Here is a 16,934-nt window from a genome sequence, read left to right on the forward strand (position 1 = left end):
TCTGTGGGGACGATTCTGCATGCGAACAAATATGCCCTCTTGCGAGCTAATTACAGACCCTGCCAGATTCACACAGCTGATGTTCAGTGACCATTATGACGTACGGCAGTTTTGTTTCATCTCTGATGATGTTGCAATGGTTCAGTGGTGTCATGCTGATGGTAGAGGGTCGCGGGTGAAGGATGTGAATGTCTTTGTCGGTGCTATGACTACGGCCTATGCGAGGCTCACTCTGTATGACTTGTTAGACAAGCTGCAGGAACGCATTCTTTACTGTGACACAGATTCAGTTATCTTCACCTCTCATCCCGGGGAGTGGGTACCCCCTTTAGGACCATACCTCGGCGAGCTGACTGATGAGCTCAATGATGGCAGGTCTGGAGAGGATGATCACATTAAATGCTATGCTTATTACACAAAACAGGGCAAGACTCAGTTTAAGTGTAAAGGTGTAACACTAAATGATGTTAATTCTAAAGTTGTTACCCACGAATCGTTGAAAGGCTTAGTCAAGGCATTTGTGGCCGACAGGGATGCGCATTTAGTTGCAGAGTCTGACACCATCAAACGCAATAAGAAGAGGTTTCATCTCAGGAATGAAACAGTTGTAAAAAAGGTTCAGGTGGTCTATAACAAGAGAAGGGTGTTGACTGACTATACAACACTCCCTTATGGATACTGATCAGGATCAAGCCTTTGATGGGAGGCTCCAGCACCCTTTTAGTTTAGTTATTAGCGGACCGAGTAATTGTGGAAAGACTTTCTTTGTCAAAAGCATCATTGAAAAAGCATTTACTATTATTTCAACCAAAATTGACAATATTGTTTACATCTACTCCTGCTGGCAACCTTTATACAACCAACTTCTTCAGATAAGAAAAATCACCTTTGTGAATGGTATACCTGAGTCTCTGAGTGATGATGTCCTTTTACCTCCGGATAAGAACAACTTGCTCATTATTGACGATGTGATGAATACTGCGTCTAACAGCATAGAAGTTCAAAATGTGTTCATACAATACGTTCATCATAGAAACTTGAGCTGCATGTATTTAGTTCAGAATTTGTTTATGCAAGGAAAATCCAGTAGAACAATTTCGTTGAACACTAATTATTTAATTCTGTTTAACAACCCTAGAGATAAATATCAAATTTCAGTTTTAGGTAGACAGATGTTTCCGGGTAATACAAAATACTTCTTAGAAGCTTTTAATGATGCCACATCCGTCCCATATGGGTATCTTCTAATCGACTATAAATCTAAGACGCCTGATTATTTAAGACTCAGAACCAATTTATTGTCGGATCGGCAAGTTGTTTATATCCCCAAAAAACGGCTAAAGCGGTAAAAAAAAGGATGTCGTATTCACGGATGCAGAGAAACATTGCACTGTTGGAGTTGTTGTATAAATCCCCACCCAGCGTACGGAGGAATATTATTTGTAATGCAAGCATGGATTTTATTAACGCTCTGTGTGAAATATCGCTCAATGTTTTGAAAGGTGTTATCCCGCTGACTGATCAACAGTACAGACAGCTAAAAAAGAAAAAAAAAGTAATCAGACTGGTTGCAGACAAAAAGGTCAAAATTTTGAAAAAGAGAAGATCCATCAACCAATCTGGAGGATTTTTGCTACCGTTATTAGGGGCTGCTATACCCTTCATCACCAGTCTTATAGCAAATAGGTGAAAATGGGACACACACACAAAATGTTTTTGGTCCCGCAGCATCAGTTGGACGTGTTGAACCAACAACAGCAACAACATACAGGCTCCGTCAGGCATGTAGCGCAAAACGAGCTAGACAAAGCTATGGTTGAAGTGCTGCAGCTGCCAGATTTGGATGTGTATGAGAAGGCTAAAAAGTATTCTGCCATTCTTCAGAGATACCTTTCACTTGTGAAACAAGGCATGAGTGAAAAAAATGTGATAACACTATCTCTGCCTTCTGAAGCCGGTCAGGTTGCATCTGACCACCAAAGCAGTGTTGGCGGCGACAGAGAAAAAGACATGTTTGCGGGTGAGATTTTGTCCTATATGACAAAAAGGAGCAGAAAAAATGCAGAGCTTATTTTAACAGCGCTCACGCGTGCGTCGGGAGTTTCTTGGAATGATAGGGGTGAAATTATTATTGACAACCGAATAATCAGAGGTTCGCATCTCTATGATTTGATCAAAAGTGCAACAGCAACACGTAGAGCAACAGATGTTTCATGGCCTGCAGGGTGGTCGACATTTTTAAAAACACTTGCCCGCTTAAATGTTCCTCTGTCTGCTTTTCCTAATACTGAGGTGAGGAGGACTATTAGCCAATATAAAGGCGACACTGGCGACCCGAGTGTTGAAACAAATGGTTTGCACAAAACAGACAAGAAGCGATCACTGAGTGATCAGAGCTTATTTGCCACACATAAAAAATCAAGGCAGAGTAGAAGCGGATGGATAGATTTTTAACAAATTTAATATCATGCATTTGTTTTCCCTTTTTTAGTTACTACTTTGAATTGTGTTTTTTTTTCTTATACGTATATTGTTAAACAGATGTTAGTTTACCCTTTTACTACTTTTTTTTTTAAACTCTATTCTGATGTTTAAAGATTGTATTACTAAATAATGTTTTTCTTTTACTAATTTTTTTTTTAAACTCTATTCTGATGTTTAAAGATTGTATTACTAAATAATGTTTTTCTTTTACTACTTTTTTTTAAACTCTATTCTGATGTTTAAAGATTGTATTACTAAATAATGTTTTTCTTTTACTACTTTTTTTTTTTTTTTTTTAAACTCTATTCTGATGTTTAAAGATTGTATTACTAAATAATGTTTTTTTGACAATTAGGTGAAAATAAATATCAGACGAAACGAATATTCTCTTCTGTTATCTTTTATTATTTGTTACTTGAATCAGTATCCACACTGCACACAGTCAAAGTTATTTTGAAAACATACAGAAACAGGTCTTATTTTGTTAACAAAATGACATACCATTGCATCGTTACAAACAAGGTTATCACTGTGCATATTAATTAGTCTTGAATAAGACACACCTTTTTGTACATGATATAGAAAAAACACACAGTGTTGTCCACAGGTTACCGAAAAGTCATTCTGAACCTGTCTCCCAGAATACAATATCCAAGCTGTGTTTTTTAAAAGAAAATGTTTTATCTCGGGTGAAAACTTATCAGGTGAGTTGCCGAAGCTGTCAAAAAAGTACCCTTGCTTGTCTTTTGTGATATAGAACGCCAACCAGTGCTTCCCAGGTAAGTCTGATGGATCTGTATTCACAATGCCCATGCACGGATATCTAATGGACTTTGTCGGCAGCTGGTCACATGCTAAGACTCCTAGAAGATGAGTCCTGTTACTAATCCTTTTAACAATGCTGGTTAGTTCTATTGTATTCATCTTGAATCTTTAGTAGTAGTCCAGCAACACTTGTCTCATATTAGATATTTCGATGACTGAATCAAATACAGATTAACACACCAGGTTCATTGTTCGGCGTAGCGGATTTCTGAAACGGGTTTCCAGCCTCACATTCCCTGTTTTAACTAGCGATACATTCCCTGAATTTCCTTCATCAGCTTCCAGATTGAAACAGAATAATGTGTAGCCATTACCAAAGTCCTCACGGGTTATCGCTAGCCCCCTATCCTTTAAATGTCTTCCAGTGGTTTGTATCAGCTGATAGAATTCTCTGGTATAGTGTTTCCTCTGAAAATTTGGCTGGAATGGTTTGGCCGGATATGACTGTCCATCGGCGTATAAACACATGAATTCTATATCACAGTTCTCAAAATTAAAGGGATTGCGTGTGAACGAGCCAGTATAAGCTTCATTATCCACGAATGCAATGATGACAAATTTAGGCAACCTGCCCATAAATAAATTGTCATTAGTTGATATTCTTGCCCCAGCAGGTATGGAGAAAGTCTTTAAAGAAACCCTGTCTACAGCGTATTTTGCATTTGCATGATGCAGTGCCTTGCCATGTGCTAGCCTGACACTTGGTGAGATACTCACCTTTTTTACAAACAAACTAGCAGATACAATTTTAACTTTATAGGCTGTGTTACCTCCAGTCATGAGAGCAAATTCGTCTTTAGAGCGCACAAATTTCAGCGACAGATCAATTCCATTAAGTAATAATTTTTCTTGAAAAAACAGGTCTGCGTGTACCGGAGCAATCAATTCAACAATACTGCTATTCGCTGTGTAACTACCTCTGGTGACCAGACCTTGGTTCTCCCCTTCTATAGATGTATCATTCATGTGCGAGGCAGTGTCTTTGCAGAATAAAGCGGTGCTGAACTGTGTATCCAAAGTCTCCTTATTATAATTGATAAGACATTCTATTATGCCTCTGTACGGATACGTGTTGGATGATTGGCTAATCAAACGATCCCCCAAATTTACATCTACCTGACTAAATAAGGTGCAACCCGGATAATTAACAAGTCCCACGTTTGCATCCCTGGCTAAGTTTGTGCCATCGGCATTTGTGATTCTTACTCGCGTGTAGATATAGGAATCATTTAGATCCAGGTAATCCTCTCCGGAAGATGAGATGTAAAACTCGATCGGACCTCCGTCTGTGATTGCAGAAACTGGCGGAATTTCAATAAACGTAGTTTTCTCTATGGACGTCTGTGTGTATGGGACGGTAAAAAGATCGAGCTCTGTTTTTAGACATTCTCCCGATTGGTTGTGTAACAGAGCCATTTAGAATATGTCAAATGCTGTAGTTTTTGAGCGACTGGTTCTGGGTCTTTTCACGCCGCGCGGTTGTCTCCGTTTGGTGGATTTCCTGGCAGACTTTGTCGTTTTAGACTTTTTATCACGCATGCGGGCAGTGGGAGGGGTGGGAGGGGTCTTAGAAGGTTTGGGTGTATACACATACAATCCGTTGCCATCCTGCTTAGTAGATGCTGGCTTGGTTATGTTGAATATGACATCAGACACTATACCGGATGCTGCTGTTTTAAGGTGCGGTTTAACGATGTTGACTCCTTTTTTAAACAACGGTACAGCAAATCTAAACAGACTACGGAACAATCCCCCCAGACCTGCGCCATATTGTGTGCTAGTCCCGATATAACCATTCAACTCGCCACCAGCCTGATTTAAATAATATCTTACATATTTTGTTTCATCTGTTTTGTAGCCAGACATCCTTATTTTTTAAAAATGGTGTCTTATGGGTCGGAAGTGGAGCTTGACAAACACCTTCCCGTATAAAAAGGGTATGTGTCGATTTTGGTCGTCTTTCAAATCAATTTCTATATCGTCGATTAAGGATTTCGAGACTGGTGTGTAGTGTGGACTGTCAAATTGAAGAATGGCTACCCGACGGTCATCGTCTGTTATATTTATTGCTCTTAATAGTCGCGCATGGGCGTCACCCACAAGTTGGTAATCAACGATATCTGCATAAATAAAAATGTTATATTTTCCGCCGTATATGTCTGCAGGATGTGGTGCATATGTGATTTTATGATGAAGTACAAATGGTTCTTCTGATTTGAATCCTAAGATTTCTGCCAGTCTCCCTTTAAATGTAAGAAGTGTGCCCGTAGGGCCCATAACACTAACGTAGTTACTAACTTCACTGTATTGTGTTTTAATGTCGCTAGTGGATTGATGTTGCTGACATTTAAAATTTAATTCTTTTATTATCTGCGGCACAGATGTATAATGCCCTACAGACAGTTCAATCATGGTTATGGACAATGCTCCATCTTTGACTGGGTCATAAATTTCCACTCGCGAATCTGATTGTGGAAAAGACAACCATAGTCTTGGGTATTGAAATTCTATAACACCGACCTCATATGGTTCATTTAAAACAATAGGTTTTGCTAGCTTTGTTCTATAATTAGATTTCTTATTGCCTGGATAAACATGTGCTGAAGCATTCGAGAAGAGGCTCACATAAAAACCTGCGTTGTTGTTGTTTGTTTTATCCATTTTCCTCCTTCCTCAGTCTTTGACTAATGCAGAATGAAAGTATGCAGAGGTGTGGTGTCTCTGTTAATCACACATCAATGATGTCTTTTTCAGGGATCCATGAATTAAATTGAGAAGGCCAGCCGAGCCATTTGACCAGCACTAACTTTTTCCGGCCCTCTTTTTTTCTGTCAAGTATTTTCTCTATTTCAAAACTTTTGTTTTTGTCAATAGTCACCTGCTGTATCTCAGGTTCGTAAAATACGCCTTTCACTGCAGCTCCTGCGAGGTCCTCTAGTTTGTATACGGGAGGGTCTCTTCCTAAACGCTCCTTTATGGTAAAGAACTCGTCTGTGTAGGTCTGATGGTAGCCCTTTCGGAATATGCCGCGTAGTTTAGATATTCTCACTGTATCGCCCACATTAAATTTAAAAGCCACCGGTTTTTGGGGTTTCATTTTTTACAGGGTGTTAAAGACTGTTTTCTCATTATCTTTACACACCTCGGCGGGGGTTATTTTGATAGAACTGTGATAAGACATGTTATAGGCATGCACAAGATCTTGGATCACATTAACATATCTTTGCGAGTTAACTGATGTTAAGTATTTCCACATTTTCCCCTTTAAGGTGCGGTTAAAACGCTCTACCACACATGATTTCATTTCACTAAAGGTTGAAAAATGTGTGATGTTATACTGCTCCATTAGTTTTTTAAAATGTTTATTATAAAATTCCTTCCCTAAATCTGTTTGGAGTTTTTCAGGCACACGTCCCTCTCTCAGAATATCACCAAAAGCTTCAGCAACAGCCTGTCCTGTCTTGGTTTCAAGGCACCTAACCCATGCATACTTAGAAAACACATCTATGCATGTCAATAAGTACCTAACATTATCATTATCAGCAGAATATTCACGCATGTCAACCAAATCAGCTTGAAACTGTTTGTCAATCCCATTAACCAAAACTATTTCTCGGGAAATGTATCCTTGCAGGTTTATGAAGAGTATATGTGTCATCTCCTTTTAAAAAACGCTCCACATCAGGTAATGATGGCTTTAACCCTGTTGCCTCACTGACTGCAATATGGAGCTTCTTTACACTTCCTAAACCCCCTGGGTGTGCGGGGTTGTGATATATTTTTCTCAGCGTGTTTTCCATAATCACTTTGACCAAACACAAATACAAATGACCAGAAAAAAGTGTTAACATACGTTTTTATTTAATTTTCTGTGTAGTGCACAGTAAGGTTTTTTTTTATAACAAATGTACATTAAATCTTGTGTCTCCCAGACCAGTAGTTTCCAATCATGTGGAGCAGCGCTGATTTAACACCGCGGGTTTGATGATTGGTGTCTAGCAGGTATCTAACATTCTCATCAATGGTGCATACAATGTGCGGCACTGGTCTCAGTTCACACAGAAGGCGCTCTGCAGTACTGATGATTTTTTCTTTAGTCTCGCAGACGGTGTATGAGGATACAAACAGACGGATGGCTGGGATGAATCGAGGTGTCCGGAGCTTTTCCATCACCTCATCATAGTAGGTCTCGAAGAAAAACACAGGCAATTCAAACAAGCAGCTGTGCTGTAGCTGGCTGGGGTGACCGGATTGACATCCATAACATATCTCCTGCACATACTCATTCAGTGCCATCGACAGCAGGTGGAAGGTTGCGAGTTTAATGTTGATTTCCGTTTCCTCAGACGGGTGTGATCCTGCAAAGTCCTGTGAGCATCCTGGAGAGGGGGGAGGAGTCGGTGGGGTCTGGATTAGCAGTGCTGGAGGGGGAGACTCTGAGCGGTCCACAATACGGCAGATGTTGTCTGTAAAAGAAATCCATACATTGCATTTTTAAAAATATCGGGTATAATACCATTGGCTCTCACACATAGACGACCTACCATTTGTTTTTTTGGTTTTTTTTCTTTTTTCAGTCCTCAGGGTTTTTGATGATTTTTGGCCTGAACATGGCAGAAGGTAAACCAATCTTCGGGCCATGTGCGAGCTGATCGTATACAAGACGCTTCCTAATATTCTCATAAGAAGAGTTGACCTTGTCTCTCTTGATAGTCTTATCGACCTCATTAAACACCCGCTGCAGTGCTCTCCAGTCTGACCACTGAATAAAAAACAAATCCTTAAACCATGATAAACGTTCTTCAAGGGTGAGGGGGTATGGGTTCAACCTCCAGTTTTCAAGGCCCCGGTCCGCAATTACACCCTCCCTGTCTTCACACACACTAAGAAAAATGAAGTCGTCGCCAGGACGATTGAAACGGTCCGCTTCTACACGGTAGAGTTCAGGACCTGTTGGACTGACCCATTGTGAAACATAAAGCATCTCCGGGAAACCCGGCTGATTCAGGTCTGGGCAAACGACTGAGCGAAACAGTTTCCAGTTTTTGATAGACATAGAGTGTGTCCCACTAACTCCCCAATTCTCCCCCTCACCAGAATCTACACACAGGGTCACTTTTCCATCACTATATTTAATTGAATAAACATACCCGCACACACCTCTAAACGCAAAATTAAAATCAGCCTCTGTAGACTCTTGATGGAGTGCTGAAGATCGGATATCTGCAGACATACCTAGAGTGTCAGAGGCAGCTCGGATGTCTGATGTGAAGGCCATAGTTGGAGGTGGAAATTCTTGCTGAAAGTGCGGTGGGTATCCCATGAAAACAGTATAAAACCCTAACCCTTTTTGCTCCAATATATAGCTATTTTCTTTAAAACACGCCCAGTAGGAGGAGACAGAGCATGCGCAGTGGGATCGCAGGAAGTGTCCCTTTTCGGAAGAGTGAAAGCGCGTACATGAGAGTGCATGCGCGCGTGCTCGTACGTGCACAAGATGTCAGTTTTTAAGCTCGGCAAAGGGGGTGTGGGGGGCAATGCCCCCAGGCAAAACCCCCCTCCCCTCACCCCCTGACCCCTCCCCCCCCCCCCCCCCACACCCCCACCCCTCACCCCCCCCCAAATAGGTATCATATATATTCTTCTAAGGTGCTTTAATGCCTTAAACAAAACTGTAGGAATGGGGTCTCGTTGACAAGTAGAAGGTTTTGACTTACAGATGAGATCTGAAATATCAGTAACCCAGGGGAGCTGGAAAGCAGAAAACAGTGTGATGGGAGAGGAATTACAAAGGAAGAGCTAAATGGAGCATCGGAAACCAGGTCTTGGTGTATTTTGTGAATTTTCTCGATGAAGAATAACATTAGAGAATCACAGAAGGAAGACGAGTAAAGGTGAGCAGGTAAAAAATCTGGTGACCTGAAAGAAGAGTTGAACAGTGAAAACAGTATCTTGGTTCAGTCATCATTTGAACAGATAATGGTGGAGTAGTAAGCAGATTTTGTTTGATTAATACACTCCTTATAATACATAATATGATTATTAAACATTTCCTTGTGGATATTCAGACCAGTTTTCTTATAAAGGCCTTCAAGTCGTCGTCCTTTTGCTTTCAGGAGCCTGAGTTCAGCTGTGAACCAGGGTGCTGACTGAGAGAATGATACAGATTTGGTTTTGAGTGGGGCAACAGAGTTTAGAATACTATTGGTTTCCGATAGAATACTATAGGAAACCAAGTCTTCTTCAGTGAGCAGGTTATGAAAATGCAAATGACTAGAGAAAGCAAAAAAAAAAGAATATCAGGATTGATTTTCTTAATATTCCAAAAAGAAATGGTACGAGGGTTCTTGGTTATAGAAAAGGTCATTTTGACATTAAAAGAAAGAAGCAAGTGATCAGAAATTAGCAGTTCATCAGCTTTGCAGTTAAAAGGAGTAAGTCCAGAGCAACAAACTAGGTCCAAAGTATGGCCCTTAGTATGAGTAGGAAAGTTTATGTGTTGTTTAAAGCCAATAATATCGAGGCAGGATGAGAAGTCTTTGGTGAGAGGATGATCACTGTTATCCATATGAATATTAAAGTCTCCCAGGAGTATTATATTAGGGGAAACAGTAGCTATGTAAGTCAGCAGATCAACAAAGTCACTTATGAAGACAGAATTATGTTGGGTGCTCGTCTTGTAATCGGAAGGTTGCCGGTTCGAGCCCCGGCTCGGACAGTCTCGGTCGTTGTCCTTGGGCAAGACAGTTCACCTACCGCCTACTGGTGATGGCCAGAGGGGCCGATGGCGCGATATGGCAGCCTCGCCTCTGTCAGTCTGCCCCAGGGCAGCTGTGGCTGCAACTGTAGCTTGCCTTCACCAGTGTATGAATGTGAGAGTGAATGAATAGTGGTATTGTAAAGCGCTTTGAGGGGTCCCAAAAAGCGCTATATAAATGCAATCCATTATTATTATTATTATTATCAGAATTAGACTTTGGAGGGCGGTAAATAACAGCTATGACAGTTGGAACAGGTCCTGACAGTTGACAAACAATGGATTCAAAGGAACTGTAGACAGGTACAGACAACGGCGTGACTTTCCAGTTCTCGCGATAGATTACTGCGAGACCTCCATCACGGCCGGACTTACGAGGTTGGCAGGTGTAAACAAACTCTGGGGGACTGGAGTCGTTGAGCGGCAAAAAGTCATTGGGCTGTTGCCACGTCTCGGTCAAACAGAAAAAGTACACAGAGAGGTTGGTGGTGAGAGCACTTTAGATGTGTTCCAGTTTAGTGTTCATGGAAATAATCTGGAGAGCAGGATTCTTTGATGAATGTCACATCTTCTTAAAGTTATAATCCACAAGGAAAACCTTGAAACTGTCGGTCTGATATCTAGTCAACCAATCAGGTGTATACATGACATTCACTGATCTTCAGCCCCACCTTATTATCACCCCCTCTCTCTCTCTGTTTCAAATCTAAATTATCTTCACTTCACATTTCAGTCAGTTCAGATTTCATTAGCACATTCACTTTAGCATAACCCATTATAATCCAAACACCTTTCTCTTTAAACTCTGTTTGTCAATCACAGTATATCCAGTACAATCCTCTTTTTCACTGAGTCACACACATTCAGAGATCAGAGTGTCCTGTGTGTGCTCTCATTCACTCACACTCACTCTCATATGGCTGAAGTCTGTTTGTACAGAGGCTGTCAGCTGGCCTGAGTTAGACCTGTCTCTAAAATCTTTATTTTATCACTTTTATTATAATTCATCGTTTTAGACAAACTCAGACATCTTTATATTTACTCATCATGTTCTCATCATTAATTAAAAGTCAGTACATTTACATATGAATCATAATTGAGTGGTGGATATACGCACTTCTGGTTAAGTGAACGCTGGAACGACTTGCTGTCGCTACTCACCGGTATCTTTTATTTTTATATTGTTTGATACATCTTAACAAATTTGAAACTTTCTTGTCTTCTACTGACACTACTGGCGATCTAGCGAATTTTTTCAAGTGGCTGAGTATTTTGGGTCTAGTTCATCTGCCTGTTTGTTTTGGCCCTTGCCTCCTTCGGATCCGTACACCCGACTGTTTGGCTTACCTGACTGTCCGTGATGTGGCCTAGCAGGATCTGCGTCTTGCTTGTGTGGGTCTGGATTTTTATACCATTGGTCTACCGACCTAGTGCTGGACTTTACCAATACTCAGCTGATGAGCTTCTCCATCTCTGCTTTCACCTGGCTTCTCCACCGCCGGCTGCGCTTCATCTCCACACGGATATCGCCTTCCTCCCTCACCAAAAGTACATTCACTCGGGCTCTCGTCAGAATTTTCACCATGATGACTCTAAGCCAATACAGACCCTCTGGTCCACTTCTCATCGTCCTCCACGGAAGTCCGACAGGGCTGCTGACCACAGTGTTTTAGCCAGCCTGCTTAGGTTGACTAACACCTCTGTCCAGTCTGACAGCACCCATGTCAACTTCGGCCTCCTTAACATCCGCTCACTTACAAGCAAGGGTCATCTAGTTCGGGATCTACTCACAGATCGTAAGTTTGACATTCGCTTTTTAACCCTGGAACCATAAAGGTGTAAGTCTGAGTATTAATCTATGTTAGTGCAAACACTTGTAATAGTTTGCTTTAGCCTTTCCAAGTCATATCTTCCCTTGGAGTCTGCGGTCCAGGCTTCTAAAACCATCCTAGTTTAACAAGCACTACAATCTAGAGGACAGCTGCACTAACAGGTATGACTGATAAGATCTGACCTGCAAGGACACTCATGTTTATTTGTATCAGGACAAGCAGGGAAGACATGGACATCAAGTCTGTCAGGCTGCCCGAGTCCCCTCACCCACATCAGCTCAGAACTCTACATTATCTACTGAGTCAGACTCAGAGGATCAGGGATCAGAAGTTCTACAAGAAGCAGAACAAGACTTCCTGTATAGAGGTCTGTGGGCCCACCGATCCCCAGTGTCAGCACAACTTTCATATCATATTCATCTCAGCACAACTAAAACATGGTGACTGACTTTAGAGTTTCAAATCGACATCGTGAATTCTCCAGAAGAACACACAGTTGCTTCACTCCTGAATCCTGCAGGTTTTTGTAGTCTCCACTCAGGTCCAGCACTCTGGGATATGAGGGGTTGGACTTCAGCGCTGCTGCCAGATAATCACAGCTGATCTCTGACAAACCACAGCCCCTCCAATCTGTATAAAGAATGAAAGATGTAAGTTTATTAGACAAAGTGTGTGCTTGAAATCATTCAGTGTTTCATCATCTGCTCAGAGCTGAAGAAGGTTCAGAATGTAGAAGTTTAGAAAATGGAAACTCCAAACAGCTGAAGCCAACAGGAAGCAGCTTCAAACAAACACAACAAGAGAAAAAAATGAATTTTTTCACATAAAGGTCGTACATTTATCATGAAAAAATGAAAAAGGCCTGAAAAACTTGTGTTTTTCATTGAGGAACCACATGGCTTCACTTTTAAAGGTGAAGTGTGAAAGAAATGGACATATTTGAAGTCCAACACATTCTTCCAGACACATTATTAAAGCAGACAAGCTCATTTTCATTCCAACAAGTCATCTTCTGACCTGGACTAACAACACTGGTCTCTATGTGCAGCTGGCTGTGAGACCAGTGCTCAGGGAGCGTCTACAAAGTGCAACACTGAAAGAACATCACACACTCATTTGCTTCCAGCACTTTCGCACAAACATCTACTGTCATTATTGTCACCAAACTCTGTGGATCCTTTATTGGAAATTCAAATGCGATTCAAATGGTAAGACAAAAGAGGGTTATGAGGAAATATGATAAAATGTTCTGTATTAGAATGAAGTTATTGAATCATTTTCCTCATAAACCAAAAAAAGATTGACAAACATGTTTTTACAAACTCAGTGTTGGACTTTGATCAGCAGGATAACCCTGATGTTTAGTCATTTTAGTCTCGCTATATGAGAGTCCAGTTATTACTCAATTTACGGATGATGAACTAAATGAGGCTCAAATATGTGATACACATTTAATCCCATTTCAGTTTGGCCTCATCCTGGGCCAGATTATCCAACACACACTCTGACCATAGGCCCTGGGGACACGCACAAATGGGCTCCATCCAAGAGACAGGAAACTAAACCAACACAATAATAAAGAGCGCCAAACATAGTAAAAACATGAGCATATTTGTTTTCTGATAAAATGATGTGACAGGTAGAACAGAGTAAGTGGTGGTGTTACAGCCGGCCTTTCTCCCCTCTGCTGCCGAGCCTGTTAGTCTCTCCCAAACTCAGCATCAGGACTTCCAAATGAATGAAAGCAGCAGAAGTGGCTTTACAAATGAAAGAGGAAGAGGAGAAGAAGAGGAGAGGGAGGCCACCCTGACCATCACTCCAGCTGAAAACATCACACTTCCATTAAAGTTGGTGAGAAAACGTTGAGCAGGATGAGCTGCTGTCCAATCTGGAGGCTGCAGCAGCAGCTCACAGTCACAGTGGTTTTCCACTCATTAAAAAGCTCTGGATGCTTCATTTCTCATTTCATATCAGAAAATTTAAAGCTTCAGTAATGTTTTACTGTGATGCTTCCTTTCCACATTTTCAAGTGAGGCTTCCATAATATTTCAGCTGTTCTGTACACACACTGTGCCCTGTATGTCTAATTCTTGAAGAAGGAAAAGAAGCCGAGCATTCAAATCCAGCTGGCGAGGGTCCATCACATATTTGTGCCCAGGGCTCTATAAGCTGAACATCCAGCCATGGCCATATGGAGCCATCATGGATTTGGTATGAACAATAAAATAGGCAGTGATGTTTCCACAACTGATCCAGAACATAAAGACATTAAAATGATGTGATTACATGGAACTGGCAGATCCTGGTTTAGGCTCCAGTCTGCAATCATGTCCCACCTTCACTAGAGGCCATCTTTGGCTTTATTGTCAATCTCTACTCTGATTGGCTTGCCTGGAATCTCTTTTACCCATAATGCAACAGGCATACGACACAGGCAGGAAGAGTCTGAGATGTTTTACAAAGTGAAAACAGTTCTTCTGTTTTTAATAACGTTGAGCCAAAGTGAGAGAAAAAGGCGCACAACTCCGGACACTCGGTACAGGTGTTAAGACAAAGATTTAATGGCAGCACTCTCTCCAAATAAATAACCCAAATTCAAACAACAAATGTGGGGGAGAAAGGGACAGTTAGGTTGTGCCAAAAAAACCCACCAAATAGACAAAACCAAAACATAGCTGAGCTATTATCCTAGAAAAAACAAAAACAGAAAGTCCCTAAACCTCAACTCAAAACAAGCTCAGAATTACATGGGTGGCACCAACCTACTTACCTAGTGTTTCTAACAAAGAGTCTCTACGTGAGTAAGTGTATGGGGTCCCCAAACTTACCTAGTCCACTTTTACTCCCACCACAACCATCAAACAAAAGAAACACAGCAGAGGAGCTTTACACATGAGCCAAACAATTCAAAAGAGAGAAGAGAGCCGCACCCAGCCACAGGTGAGTCTCCTTATCAAGGTGTGCACTCCTGGTTTGTCCAATCAGGGTCTCCCTCCTCTAATTAGTTGGACATCCCCAGATTGACATCAGCCTGCAGTCTGTGACCTAAGGGAAAGGCAAACAAAAGGAGAGGGAAAGAAAACATACAGCCCGCAGACACGTAACAGCGCTTTATGGAAGGAATAAATGTGATGAATGAGTCATTACATCTACACCTGAATCACAACCCTCACAACACTCCAGCAGGCGCAGCAATAAGCCATCAGCTGTGCAACACTCACACAGATATATCAGCTGGGTTTAATATTTAGGCACGTAGATCATTTATGTGCTTCTGCTCTTCTTACATTTTACCACCAACTTGTTTCAAAAGGAGCAACTTTTACTTTGAAGGCCAGCTGTCTCTGTTTCCCATTTTCATTGTTGCATAATGGAACAAGTCGATGCTCCAGTGCGTTGAATTGTGCTACAGAAAAATAAGAAAAGTTTTCACGTTGTTCAGGCAGAATCGAGCGTTGAAGAATGAATTCACACATCAATAAACATTTTCATCAGCACTAGCAGGACAATGAGAGCAGGAAATACCCCCAAACTGCCATTCCTCATTCTAAAAACTTCAACAACTGCACATGAATTAGACTTCATACACAGACCCACAGTCTCTGATTGCTCTGAAATCTCACTGACACCACTCGAACTTTGTCAGCCTTTAAATGAACCCTACTCAAGTCTGTCACTTCTATTTGGAACCAAAAGGAAAAACTGTTGTTCAGTCGTTTGGAAAGACAGAACATTTCTGAAAGCACTCAAACTTCTTCACATTTGTCTTCAGACACATCCTGAACATTTAGGAACTAAAGAAAGTTTCAAACATCAAAGATCTGAAATATGGAAAAACAACAACAGCCGTCAGTGAACTCACCTCAGAGTCTCCAGTCGACAGTTTGGACTCTCCAGTCCAGCACACAGAAGCTTCACTGCTGAACACTGCAGGTTGTTCAGACTCATGACCAGCTCTGTCAGACAGGAGGGGTTGGACTTCAGAGCTGAGGCCACAACTTCACAGTGAGTCTCTGAGAGTCCACACTGAGTTAGTCTGTGATTATAGAAAATATAAAATGTGTTATTATAAAAGCAGAAAATCAGTATTATAAACACAGACTGTACATGAAGACAAAAAAAGTGAGGTCATAATCTGATGAACATCTGCTCTTCAGATCTGTGTTTCAGCTCTTCTTACTGTGTTTGACATGACACAATGATTCAGTCTCTCTCAGACCTGCAGACTTTTAATGAGAATCTTTGTTTGGCTTTAATCTGCAGATGAAGGAGGAAGATGGTGTCACATTTAGGCTTCCATAATGTCCACAGTCTGTCAGTGAGATCTGATCCAGAGTCAGAGTGAAGACACACATTTCAATACAATTCAATTCAATTCAATTCAATAAAACTTTATTGATCTTGAAGGTTGACCCCGAAGGAAATTCGGTTAAGGCTGCCGACCTTTGCCAGCGCCATCTTACCCTTCTTACCATACATACATTACACAAACATCACATGGGGAAGACAGGTCAGAGAGGTATAACAATGAAAAATGCACAACATGAGGAAAGATAAGGAGAAAAAAGAACTGCTCCCAGACTGAGCTCCAACGGGGAGATCAGTTTGAGAACAGAAAAAAACACCTCTGCACATAGCACATGAAAAAAAACTCTTAATACACCAAAGAAACACATGACAAGCAACAGGGGTGGGTAAAGGGTGAGAGACAGCCAATGTAGACAGTAGATCCGGGCCTGCAGCCTATGCGCTGGTCTCCTTGATCCACCCGTCCATCGCGTATCCGGCAGGGAAAGTACCTCCAGGACACTCAGGCTCACCCGAGCCCAGACTTCTCGTTGAGAAAAGGGTGTCAATTGCATTCAGGGACCAGTTGATCAAATCCATAATTCCTCTTTTAGGTTTTAGAGAACAGACTGTGAGAGAGTGTTCCAGGGAAAGTAATAAAAACACGAGACTAGACAAGGACACAAGAGGCTAAGCAGGGAAGCTAAGGAAGAGGAGAAGGAGGAGAGGAGAAAAGTGCGACCGCCCTC

The 16,934-nt window shown here is 41.4% G+C and overlaps 1 protein-coding gene across 1 annotated transcript in view; it reads right to left on the bottom strand.

The window, feature by feature from the left end:
• Positions 1 to 16,934, bottom strand: part of LOC134622284 (NACHT, LRR and PYD domains-containing protein 12-like) — a 1,346,881-nt gene that overhangs the window by 133,196 nt on the left and 1,196,751 nt on the right. The window contains exons 20-22 of the mRNA XM_063467996.1: positions 15,761 to 15,934; positions 15,563 to 15,568; positions 12,348 to 12,521 (exon numbers count right to left, since the gene is read on the bottom strand). Coding sequence (XP_063324066.1) covers positions 12,348 to 12,521; positions 15,563 to 15,568; positions 15,761 to 15,934 — 354 coding nt within the window. The remainder of the gene's footprint in view (positions 1 to 12,347; positions 12,522 to 15,562; positions 15,569 to 15,760; positions 15,935 to 16,934) is intronic.

The sequence above is a fragment of the Pelmatolapia mariae genome, linkage group LG3_W, assembly GCF_036321145.2.
Source record: "Pelmatolapia mariae isolate MD_Pm_ZW linkage group LG3_W, Pm_UMD_F_2, whole genome shotgun sequence".
Lineage (NCBI taxonomy): Eukaryota > Metazoa > Chordata > Actinopteri > Cichliformes > Cichlidae > Pelmatolapia > Pelmatolapia mariae.